Source organism: Thunnus albacares, chromosome 16 (genome assembly GCF_914725855.1).
Source record: "Thunnus albacares chromosome 16, fThuAlb1.1, whole genome shotgun sequence".
Classification (NCBI taxonomy): Eukaryota; Metazoa; Chordata; class Actinopteri; order Scombriformes; family Scombridae; genus Thunnus; species Thunnus albacares.
Window position 1 is genome coordinate 3642346 of NC_058121.1, and position 13434 is coordinate 3655779.

General features: G+C 40.6%; 1 protein-coding gene across 3 annotated transcripts in view; it reads left to right on the forward strand.

Annotated features, from left to right (window-relative positions):
- The window catches only part of lama4 (laminin, alpha 4), a 187144-nt gene that overhangs the window by 11092 nt on the left and 162618 nt on the right, over positions 1–13434 (forward strand). For 2 of the 3 annotated variants that reach the window (XM_044377223.1, XM_044377224.1), the window contains exon 3: positions 12374–12613. In XM_044377223.1, the coding sequence (XP_044233158.1) occupies positions 12507–12613 (107 nt within the window). In that variant the 5' untranslated portion in view covers positions 12374–12506. Of the gene's footprint in view, positions 1–12373; positions 12614–13434 lie in introns of those variants that run through there. The other variant, XM_044377225.1, reaches the window with a different exon arrangement.

A 13434-nucleotide genomic window follows, 5' to 3' on the forward strand; every position in this document is an offset into this window, starting at 1 on the left:
TTGTATAATCACAATATTACACTCGAGGGTGTGCTTTACCTTTATTGTTGGCACTTCAGTTATGCTTACATAACTCGGCGCAAGCGCCTCGTTCCTGACTGCATCACTGTCGTGCCTACAGTGATGGTAAAGCACACCCTCGAGTGTAATATTGCTTAAGTATAACAACAAGAGTGACAAAATCAACATGGTTCTTATATCCCTGGAACACTGCAAAAAACATTAACATTAATTTGGGGTTTTGCAGAATTAAAGGTTTTGAGATATACCTGTTCGCTGTCGGAACTTGATTTGTGCTCAGATTTTGATGATGGCATTTGAAAAACAGCAATATCTATTTCCAGTAACAATGTCATGGTTACTCAGGATAATCCAAAGACCTCTTGGAAAGAAATTGTCCAGATGAAAACTGCCATTGAGGTCAGACCTTTCTGGAAAGGCACATTGCTGCTGTATTTCTTAAAGCTTCAAATTCAGAATTGGAAATTCCCTTCTCCTCCATTGTATCAGGGCTGACGTGTCAGTGACAGCAATCTCAAAACATCAGCAAATAAAACCAAAACTATCTGCATGGCTCAATACCATAAGAGGTATGTGTCGAAATATGTTTATTAAATTTGATTTAGGTGAACTGACCCTGTCAGCTGTTGCTGCAGCTGCAAAAAATATAAAATGCATATTTCCCTTTTTATAACAAAGACTCATCACCTATTTAGAACAGCAAATTTAGGGAATGTAAAAGCTTCAACAATGTGTTTAGAGGTTACATCTATATCATGTTTGATCCATCAGTGGAGTATAGTAGTATATAGTATAGTAGTAGTATAGTATAGTATTCAGTATAAACACAATTTATCTTAAATTTGAAAATGTCTTGTATAAATATAATATGATAATGTCATACTGTATGACTTTCAAATAAATACTGATCATTGAAGATTAGTTTGGCAACTATGTAGCACTGCATAATTTTTCTGTTCTATAAAGGCATTAAACAACACTGCACGTGTTTCATATTTAAAATCTACTCACTATCACAAGTTACTTGTTGGCACGAATAACGAGAAGATGGAGACTGACAATAAATCAGATCTTGGGTGTTGCTGAAGAGGTGTTCTGTTAAACTGAAACACATTTTTTCATGGAATAAAACTTAAACACAACTTAGGGGAAACATTAAATTGTTTTCTTTATAGGTCGCGTAAATCATGACAGAAAGTTGTTTTTCTGGATTGCTGTAATGTTAGTTGAGTCAAAATGTTTTCTTTTATGATCACATAAAGATGCCAGAATATACACATGATCCAGTATCTAATGCCTAAGAGTTATTTCACCAATATTTACATGTTTGAGTTCTTAATCATATCAGATACAGTTTTATGAGATGAAATGTGCTCCAGGGAGTTGACTTAATCATATCCATAAGCAAAGCAGGGTTTTGAAATTATTTCAAATGTGGTCACTATAAACATTTGTGGTCACACCCACATGAGAAAGCCCCAGAGCAACGAATAAATCATCAGTGGCCAAATATTTCCACTCAGTCTGAGATCCTCTGTCTCTCTCTCTCTCTTTCTGACAGAAAATAAAAGATTAGAGTAAAAGTTTGAATTGCACTGTGCTTGTAAAAGGAAGATTTTTAACAAGGAAATTCTGAACCAAAACCACTTAATTTCAAAGGAATTAATGAAAGCAACATAAATCTGTGGGTGGGGGGATTGTGTTGTTCGGCTTTGGTGACACACAAATTATACGCCGTGAATCAATGATTACCTTTTATGGAACAGAGTGTTGGAGAGTCCAAAATGGAGGAAGCTATCATATTAGCTGTGTTGCACCATCTAATTTAATAAAACCCTGCTGTGGCGGAGCATAAAGTGCTCCACAATAGATGCATTGTTTGCTGTCACTTGTGATACAGGAGAGGATGGTACTTTTTTAAAAAAAATTATATTTTTTAGTTTATTTGACAGGGATAAGGCTCATTGATGACTGACTGTTGTCCCTAGCTATTGGTCACTAAAATGTTCTAAAATAGAATAAAAGTTACTCCTTCAGATTTTCATGCAATCAATCCTAGTTTCTGGCAGACATTCTTCCCACACTACTCATTCAGTGTATGTACATTCTGTAATTACCTCTCAAAATAGTAGTTTTCATTGTTAGTGACACAGGAAATGATGCAGCATATAATTCATCTTTACTGTTTGTAGTTTTATTACTGTTATCAGTCTCGCTGTTTACTGTTTACTTTCCTCACACTGTGTCAGAGATGTATGAAGTTGCTAATGCAAACTCAACATTTATTATTGCTGTTGCTTAAAAGCATTCAAGCAGTAATGGGGTTGCTTTTATTATTAAAAATCTGAAATGCATGTACAACACATCAGTCATTTTCTGTATATTGACTTTGGATGGGTTTTCAATGTTGGAGGGAGTATCACCACAGCAACCAAAAGTACAAGATTTGTTTTACTGCTTGTGTTGCGGGGGGAGAGGCTACTCTGCATTACGAGGGAACGCTGGCGCATACTGGTTGAAGCTCCTCTTAGCTAAACAGACAATTGACTGTGAAATTCACTGCTTGTGTGATTAACAAGGCCTTCTGCTCAAGCTTTTTATGTTCACAAAGTTTGCTTAAAATTCTCTTGCGAATCTAATGGAAACACAGCTACTGACAGACTCTAGTGACTGGGGTTTTTCTTCAACTGGATCTCCCCTCGTGTTTGCTGTAATGGTCTCAACTGTGTGACTGTAACTGTAGCAGTCACCAATGCTGCCGTTCTGCCCAAACGATTCAACTGCTTTAATTACGATGTCCTACACCGCCACACAGCTATGGAGATCACGCAGCTACCTAATTACACCCAACAAGGTGTTTTTAACCAGCTGCCAAGAGTTTGGGATTCTAAGAAATAGATCTTGTTATATCCATAGAGGCTTACGCTGTGGCTTCAATGTGGAATATGGAAGCAAAACAAATCACCAGGCGAGATGCAAAATATGGAGTGGATCACTGTGTACTGCAGAGTTTGCAGAGACTTCCATCCTTAGCTCTGTCTCCTGCCTCCATGTAACTACTTAATACACAATCTCTCACCGATAATTCCCTCCTAATACATGACCACATCTTGGACAAGGAGCTCGATTTCATGTGCCGAACTGAAACCTGGCATAAACCAGGGGAATACTCTGTACTTAATGAGGCCTGCCCTCCTGGCTATAGTTACATGGAAAAAGCCCGCAGCTCTGGCCGTGGTGGTGGTTAAGCAATCATACACTGGGCTGAACTGAAACTGTCTCCCCTGCCAATGCCTGGTCTTTCTTCTATTGAATGCCTTGCTCTAAAATGTAAACCTCCATGCTCCTTGACAGTGCTCTTCATCTACCGCACCCCCCCCACCCCTACCCCAACCAAACTCATCTTTCCTCCCGGAGATACAAGACCTCCTCACCTCTCTCTGCTCCATGTCAACCAACATTGTCATTGTTGGTGATATGAATATACAAGTCGACAGCCCCTCCTGTCATTTTGCAGTGGAGTTCCTGAGTCTGAGTGAGTGTCTTGGCCTGAGGCATCATGTTGTTCCCTACTAACACCAGGGGGCACACACTTGACCTGGTCATTACTGACTCCGCCCCCCATCAATAACCTACAGGTCTATGATCTGGGTGTGTCTGACCACAAGGTGGTCTCCATGGATTTGACATTCCTGTCACCCCCTACTGAACCTAAGCATCAAATGCTTTTTCAAAACTGAATGACGATGGACCTCCAGGACATCACCTGCCCAGCTTCAGCATCAGTGGATGAACTAGTGGCACTCTACAATGTATCTGTGAGCAGTGTTATTGATCTTCATGCACCTGTCAAGACACATGATGTCAATTTTTCGCTGTGCTCCCTGGACGTATCCTGGAACGACCAGTCAGACGCTCAAGGCTCGCTGTCCATGAGTTGAACTGGCCTTACCCAAGGACTTACCCAAAGTCCTTTAAAGATGCTTGGTCACGGTTCTACTCCAACCTAATTAATAACAATCCTGGCAACCCTAAGAATCTTTTTACCACCATAATCATCTTCCCTAATTGAGGCTACTGAAGAGTGATGTAACAGCTTTCAGTAGGACTGAGTATGTCTCATTGGGTGGATGCAGGTCTAGATCGCCCCTGTCACCTGTGGTGTTCCACAAGGATCAATTCATGGCCCCACCCTGTTTACCCTCTACGTGCTTCCCCTTGGACATGTCATCAGCAGAAATGGGATGTCTTTCCATTGCTATGTTGATGATACCCAGCTGTACATCAAAACTGCCCAAGCCCTTCTGCAGCCATGTCATGCACCAGCACCTGTCTTAAGGAGATAAAGGCCTGGATGAGCACAAATTTCCTCCAGTTAAACAGCAGCATAACTGAAGTTCTCCTTACTGGCACTCCTCACCAGATTCAGTCATCCCCTATAATTCATCTCGCCTTTGATGGCCAAGACATCCACCTTTCACAGCACTAATCTGGGTCTTAGGTTTGACCCTCAGCTGACTTTTGATAACCATATAAGACATCTATGCAAAACCTCCTTCTACTATCTCAAAAACATCTTTTAACTGTGCCCCTCTATAACCCTGTCAGATGCAGAGAAACTTGTCCATGCTTTTATCTCCTCCAGACCAGACTATTGCAATGTGCTCTTCACAGGGATCCCTGGCTGGTGCATCCAGAAGCTCCAGTACATTCAGAACCGTGCTGCCAGGATCCTGATGAGAGTGTGAAAACACAAACATATAACACCAATTCTGATTTCATTGCACTGGCTTGCTGTGTCCTTCAGGAGTGACAACAAAGTCCTGCTACTCACATACAAATCCATCAATGGACATGCGCCTCCCTACCTACAGGAACTGATCATACCACAAACCTCCACTCACACTCAGATCTGCCAGCAGCTTGCTCCAATACTAAGCTTCACACCCTGGGGGGATCGAACATTCTGTTATGCTGCACCACACTTATGGAACAGCTTTCCTAACCATCTGAGGTAAGCAAAGACCCTAGACTCTTTTTTTTTTTTTTTTTTTTTAAAAAGGCCTAAAAACCTTTCTATTCAGGAAGGCTTTTTCATCTTAACTCTTATTACTATTTTCTTTATGTTGTGTGTTTTATGTTATTAATACTGTAGCACTTTGAGTTTCACTATGAATGAAAAGTGCAGCACAAATTAAATGCATTATTATTATTATTATTATTATTATTATTGGAACAAGAAGGAGCAGCCACACTGCACTGTTGATGAAGAGCTGCAGGCAACAGGCTGCACACCTCTAACTCCTCACTAACTAACTAACTAACTAACCAACTCCGTTTACTGTGTCCACAGCATAAAATCAGTTGCAATCATTATTGACTGACTTCTTTATCAAATCATGTAAGTTTGTTTGGCTGCACTGTAATTAGATACGCCAGTTTCTCTTATGTTATATTGCTGCCCCCTGTAGTATTAAAGCACTCTTGCTATTACCACAGTAACTGTGGGTGTTGCCAAATCAGCCAAGACTAAAATCTTAAGGATGACAACTTTAAGAAGCCAGGTGTCATGTTGAGCCATTGTGAATAGCTACTGCTAGCATGTTACCGGCTAGCTCGTGAGCCACAGTAGCTCTCTCAACTAGATTTACAAGAAGTCACCACGTCTCCAAGCTATTTTGCAAAGACACACAAATTAATTTTGCTGTGCCACTTTCTGGTTTGACCAGGCACACAATTTTAGTTTGTGTCAGTCTGCCCCTCTGGGTACACATTCCTAATCTTCCATTCAGCCAAAACTGTGTTTTTATAAAATTTTGGGTTACCTTAAACCATGGTGTGGTTGGCAGTGAACTGAATTGTTAGCATGTGATATATAATAATGGTAGAAAGCATTAACAAAAGACAGAACAGCCAAGTTATTACAGGAAAAACACAAGTGATTATTTAGGTAGACATTTTCCCTGTTTCCATATGCTGCAGTTTAGCCATCTGCTAATCCAATTGTGTGGAGGTCTAATGAACACTTGCCTTTAAGGTGACAGCTCCTCAACATGAGTGACACATGCTGGGGTGGAAACCTTACCAAAGGAGGTAACACTTCCTGCCCGCTGGCAAAAGTTGCATAATGCAGTGTTAGAACAAACACAGTCTGTCTTCTGAAGAGCTGCATGATCTCCAATCAATGTCAGAGTCAAAAGCTCAGACTTTCAGACAGCCACCAAATATCCTCATGCAGCTTTTGGTCTTCTTTAATGTGTGGATATATGTGACACAAACATTTAACATGAGCATTGTTAGATGCATGTTTGCAGAATTTTCCCTTAATGCCCACTGTGACTTTATATCACATCTTTGTCAATGTTTGGAAAGAAGATTTGCTCTTTTCTGGGGGCCAGAGGATGACAACAATATTTGGAGCCATTTCAAATTTGGAATGGAAACTCCATTATCAGTGGAGTAAAGAAGTCGTGCAGTCTCTCCACAAAAATGAGAAGAGATAATAGTAATATCATTTCCAGCTTGTGTTTTGTTGTCCTCAAATGCTTAGGAAAAATGTAACCATTCTCCTAAACATAAATTTAAAGTGCTGAACATAACTATTCAGGCATTAGACCTCAGTCAAAGTCAAAAAAAGTTGTTATCGAATTTGGCTTCGCCTTAGAACTTGTTTTGGCAGCCCTTTTACTTGCCTCTTGACTGCCAGCGCACTGGACTCTTCCTGACTTTATGAGTGGTGGGCCCACATGGTGGCAGTTACCATATTATCTCTTTGGGCTGAGCCTAACCAGGCCCCATGGATACAGGTGCAACCCCAAGGAGGTCATCAGCAAGCTCCCATCCCAAGCCTGGCTCCATGAAGGGCCCCAAGTATCCCTAATATGGACAAGGTTAATTCCTCCTTAGAGGGATAGGGGGAGGACCTCGTCAGTATGTTTCATCCAAAGTGCTTGTCAGATGGTTGAATGACATCTGAAATCCCCTACCCCCACAGGTTTTATGACATTGAAATTGGGAAGGTTGTATCCAACAATTTTTTTTGAAACCAACAGTCCAACAAGCACACAGTTCATGCAACAATTGGCCAGATGGCAGGATCTAAGCTTCTCTCTTAAGCTCCCTTTTTTTATTCCTTACACAGTTACTTTTTATGTATGAACGAGTGCAACGCTAGGAGTGCCTTTGAGGAGAGCCTATTCAAAAGTGTGTAAAAAAATATCCCCATTTGAATGATTATCATGTTTTGCCTCCATATGTGGCCATTCAGACCAGATATAAACACTTTTGCCTTCAGTGTTTGGACAATACATCTAACAAATTAGTTTGTTTCGAGCCTACTCCAGCCTTAAGGATGCCTTCCTTTAGAGGTTTTCAGAGACATGCCCTACTGGGAGGAGACCCCAAGGCGTGGCCTGGGAGGATGTGCTGGGGGAGAAGGATGTCTGGGCTATCTTGCTTAGCCTGCTGCCACTGCGACCCACATAACTGCCAGAAAATGGCTGGATTTGATTTCTCATAAGCTGTGATTCCTTTTGCTTGCAATGAATGAACAATCGCATTCTTGTCATTTTTAAAAACATGAAAGGAAATGCCTGAAGTACCAGTGCGTGTCATCATATGTACCATGAGAATTCTAAGAAGAGGCCTTTCCACAGCTCCTTCCTTCTTATCAGTTATGAGCCTTTTGTTCTTTGTGTATATACACTGCCTCTGGGTTAGACATGTCATTACAGAACTATTTGTATTGCAAAATGGAGGGTGCAAAGTTAATGAAATGCCTTTTTAACAGCCAGTGTCCCTCTATAGTCACAGCCAAAGGACAATGACACTGTTATGTCCTCTGGTTTTAAGATGGGACACAGGCAGCGGTGTCTGCGGGAGAGTCAGAGGTCTTGCGCTCAGTGAATGTACTTTTGTGATGGCTCTCCACAAAAGAACCACACATCATGTCAAACAAGGCTCTGTACAATGAAAGAGCATTATGCTGTGATGTATAGACTTGTACCATCTGGATTCCTGGCAAGTGATAGAACGATGGTTTTTAGGCAGAGACTCCGGGCTTTGTTTGATTTTCTGTGACTTTCATTAAGGACGAGGCCAGATTTATGTGGTTCGTACCCATTGGGGATGATGGCACACATGAAAATACAATGACTGCACACACAGACACAGATATCTAGGCAGTGCCAGATATAGAGATGAATCGTCCCTTTCAGTCTGCAGGTGTTGTATTGTGCAGCCAAAATAAAATCAGGTCAGCTTTGAACTCCCCCGCAAAGCAGGAGAGAAGTTTAAGGGAAGCTGAGCAGCAGGAGGGTAAAAGTAAACATCTGGAATGTTTGCAATGCAAGACAAGCACGCGTGCAAATTAGCACAGTGCCTCCAACCCCGACGGCAGCTGATAAGTAAGTGTTGTTCCACCACAGTGACATGACAGGAAGACATCAGACCTTAATAGACTTAGCTTTCCAGGCTTAGCTGCAATATTGTTGTGGTTGTTATCAGGCCCAGATGTGACAGTGCAGCCAGCAGGTATTCACAGCTCTCTCGGAGCAGTGCCAAACAGGAAACTGGAATAATAACAGCCCCTCAGCTATATGCCACCGCCCCAGGACATCAAATTCAACCAGTGCTGTACAGCCCAACACACCCCAGGTCTGTGTGTGCGTCACACCGCTGTGGTCTTCCCTGCCAAGCAGGCCAACAAAAGCACCGCAATGGGAAGTTTTATGTGTTAAATTGCTGCCACGGGATAGATCATCAAACTGGGTGTGCGCTCTTCACTTGGTATTAGCCCCCCCTTCTTCCAAAAAATAAATCTCGCAAGTTAAGTGTAGTGGTGTTGAAGGAAACTCATGATCAGATTATTTAGGATTTTAGAGTTGGGTAGTGGAAGGCATTTAAAGTGTCCCTTGTGAAATGTGTGCTAATTTGTTGCAGATGAGTGTGTAAACCCCACACTGTCACAGTTGTCAATCAGACATTAGTCCTTTAACTGAAGAGCTCGCCTAGCAATATCTGTCATACTTTGTTTTGGTCAAATTATATAATGTTGTGTACACTATGACTTATAGAATGATTTTTTTATTACAATATAAGGAGCCCCATATAAAGTTTACCACCTTAATATCCTGATTTAAGTGATCTATTAAATATCATAAACATAGACCATCACAAACATCTTTCATTGATAACTCATATTATCTTTCATGTTGTACTGTATTATATTGTTTTCTATTAATAATAAATATTAATTAATACAAATGTATATACAAATTTATATATAAACATACATATGTATATGTCAAATATATGTAGGCCTACTCAATATACTATGTTACTTACATCTAGAATATCAGGAAACCACAATGGTGCACACTGATCCAGGGTAATGTCCTGTATATAGCTTTCTATCTTTGATTTTTGTCTTTCTTTAACCTACCTCACTGGTCTTTTTTTTTTCTTTTTTTTTTTGATTATTATGCTAAATTTCCCTCTTCATCATTCAAGTTTAATTTTTCTGACCTTAAACAGGATTTAGAAAGTTAGAAAAGTACGAAGGCTTGATCAAAAGTGGCACAGCAAAGTTCATTCACAAACTTTTGTAGCCAGGGAGCTAACCATCACATATGCTAATCAGCCTGGTTTTATCTAGCTAGTTTGTTTGCTAGTTTGTACATTTTATTCAGGAAAGGTTGACTCAAACCAGGCCTCTTTCATGTAGCAGTTTATACTCCAACACAGAAAGGGTTATATACAATTTGATGATGCAACTAATGCAACTAATATTTAGCTGTTATAAATGCCAGTGTGACCGGGCCATCATAGCTAGGGTTGGGTATCGTTTGAATTTTATCAATTCTGATTCCAATTCTGATTCTGCTAATCGATTCCGGTTCTTATCAATTCAAAAAAAGAGGTAACATGTTTAGATAACAAAAATATCTTTAATCTTTTAAGTGCTTACTTTGACTTTTATTGTTTCATTAAAATAAGTAAATTCAAAGTCCTTATAACTGAACATTCTGCTTTTGTTTTGAGTACTTTCTGTCACAATGACATCGTGTGCTGTCACTGTAAAGGCCAACTCATGGACTTGCATGCGTACACACACACGGTTCCATTTGTACAGACGTGTGCACTAGTCAACAGGGTTGCAGCATGATGACTTTCCAGAATTGTAAAATCCATCCTTTGAATATTACAAACCACTGTGCGGTGTTTTTCTGATCAGCCTTTAAACGCAATAATCTGTTACTGTTTTCAGTCTGAATGCAGCTGAGGAGTTCCTGTACATTCCTGAACAAAAAGCAAAGCGACAGTTTAATGACATCAGGAAACAGCAACTTACATACCTGCACGATGTGTCACGGCTTGGTATGATGCACAATGTTGACAGGTCCTGGCAGATACCCATGTCCTTGCAGATATGTAATGCGTTTAGGAACCAATAAGCAGAATCGAAATCAAAATTTTCTACTGATTTCTTTGGAATTGGAATTTTGGAACCAGTTCTCGATGCCCAACCCTAATTATAGCTACTGAAAATTCATCATTTCTCTTGTTTACTTCATAAATTCTCTCCTGAAGATCCCATTATCCCGGTATGTTTGGACGTACCCGTTAGTGTGCGTCTTTTTGTGTGTATGTACACATTCACAAGTGTATATGTGTCCTTTTAAACCCACTTAGCATCTCGCTCTCAGAAGTAGAGGATAGCGTCACTGTTGCTCATCTCATCAAACAGAGTGAGCCCTGGACTCACGAGGGCAAATCACTTCAGGGCCTCATCATCGCCATGACAACCTGACAGACTGCAGCTCCATAATCTAAGGCTCTTATGTCTCTTTCTCCACTTTATGAAAGGAACTGCAACCATTACTCACAGAGGAACTGAAATACCTGTAGTTAGTACACAGCAGCAGTAGCAGTGAGATACTGTATCTACTTATGGAGACCAAAGCTGTTTTTTGTACCAGGCTGTAAACATGTTTATTTCTGCTGTAAAGTCAGGCATTTTAACATGTGGGTCTTTTGGGATTGACGCGCTTTTTGAGCCAGCCATCAAGTGGCCATTAGAGGAAATGCAGTTTTTGGCCATTCTGCATTGGCCTCATTTTTCAGTCTCGGAGGTTGCTGCTTGATGTAAACATCATATCCCAATTTCAGAAACCTTGATAAGCCCTTAACCCGGTTTTGAGAAACCTGATTATACTAGCTGGAGTACTCTGAAAGAAACTGACTACCTCAGCAGGCGCAGCTTCGGCCAAGTGATGTAACAGAAACACAAACAATGGTGGCAACGAGAAAGTCTCATTTCTGGAGTGAAGAAGAAATGGAGTTATGTCTTTCAGTAATGAAAGAATTAAATAAACTTGACAGTTTAGATGAGAGAAAGTATTGAAATGCTGACTTACTCAAATCTGTAGCATACAGGCTACAGGACACTGGTTTCCCGAGAAACATTACTACATGGCTAAACATCAAAACAAAAGAAGTGGCTCTGATTCAGCAACTTTCAAATTTTAAAAAACATCCACTGCTCCCTTGACCTACGCAGTGGCAGTGACAGCCTGCGCCCCAAAAAGCATTTTTTCCATAGACCACCAGTGTAAAAGAGACGTCTGTAAAACTGTTGACAGGACACCTCAAACTGCAAACAAAGTCAATTATGACTCTTTTTATCATGAATTTTTGATCTATGGAGGTTTTATATTTGTAAAACTTTCCTCGAGCCGAGAAAATCTGTGATGTCATCACAATGTAAAATCTATGGGCCGAGCAGGAAGTCTGGAGAAAGGACGGGCATTTGATTTTCGTGAGATGGCACACAATGCATTGTACATTTGTTTACCTTTTTATCAAACAAATTGATCACAGCTTTGGACGGCGGGTACACAGACCCCCGGTCCTCCCGCCGGTTAATAACGAACGAATTTGGTCTTTGCAACAGTAATGGTGTTTATTTGCTTATAGTGCGGGGAAGTGACATCCAATCACAAGTGGTCGCTCAGGATGCATGTGGAGATGCATGTTAATACCAGGTGTAAACAGGGCCTCGAACACTCTTTCAGCCTGTTCAGCCATGGTGGTTAATACTGCGCATGCTCATCACCTAGATCAGATTTTATGTGAAACAAACCACTGTCTGTGTTCTCAGAAATGTAAAACACATCTCATTCTGTTTGCCAGGAAACTGGCAAACAGAAACACTGTGTTGACATTGCAAGTCAAATTGTCTTTCTGCTTTAAGTCTGGCAGTGTTTTGAGTGAGGACAAGATGATCTTATTCACATTCCATTGTCATTATTTTTATGGGACCGACCCACTTAATTTTCTTTCTCTCTCACAGACAAACACATGTCACATAAAGACGAAGCTGGTCCGGGTCAGAAATGCGCTTCTTCCTGTTCTCAGATGTGACCCCGTGGCTTAGGAAGCTCTTTGCAGCTGTACCACTTTCCCAACTGTGACAGCAGCTCTGAATGGCAGGATGTCCTGCTCTGAGTCCCCTTGCGAGGCTGTGTCAGAGGCCAGGCACCGTGGCAAGGTTCACTGGCCACCGGAAGGATCCCGAGTGCCATGAAACAAGGTGGGTACACTTGCACATCATACTTCATACACTAAGAATACAATCATACTGCAGTTGTGACATTTAGGCATGTTAAGTTTTATACTGAATGCAAACTCATGTTTCACCTTGCGTTATTTTTTTGCAATACCTGTTTATTCACCCCTCAACTGATCAAACTGTACAGATGTTAACTGTAACTAGCTAGCAACATATGCATCAACTGTTAGTGAACTCATCAGGTACATCAGGAAGTGAACTCACAAAGTTTCTGTAGAAATGAAAAATTTTCACATAAGTTGAAACATTTTCATTGCATAGTTGCATCTCTGCCTTATTTAGCACCACCTAAGCCAATTTTGTATCGGTTTGTGTCTTTGCATTGACTTTCTATACAATTGCATTATATTTCACACTGAGTCTGTTTGGGAAAAAAACCAAACATCTCTTGCCTGTCTGTGATACAAACTGTTGCAAAGTTTGCATGTGATGTCCAATCACTGCCCAACCTCCCCTGGTCCATTACTTATATTCCCATGATAAAAGACTCACTGCTTATTGCGCTGAAAGTTGGCATTGGATGTAAATTGTGTGCTGCTGAATCATCTGATAGGACAGAATACTGAGAGAAATTAGGCTGTAATGCATTTACACTCACAAATTCTGTGGTTCTGAGAATGTCAAACCATAACAATTCAGATTGGCTCAACCATACATACATGTCACATGTGTTTTACATACATACATATATACACATACCACACATGCAAACAAATTAAAAGCCTTTCAAAAAATATATTAGCAGATGCAATTCTGTAACAAACCAGTACTCAGTGTAAAAG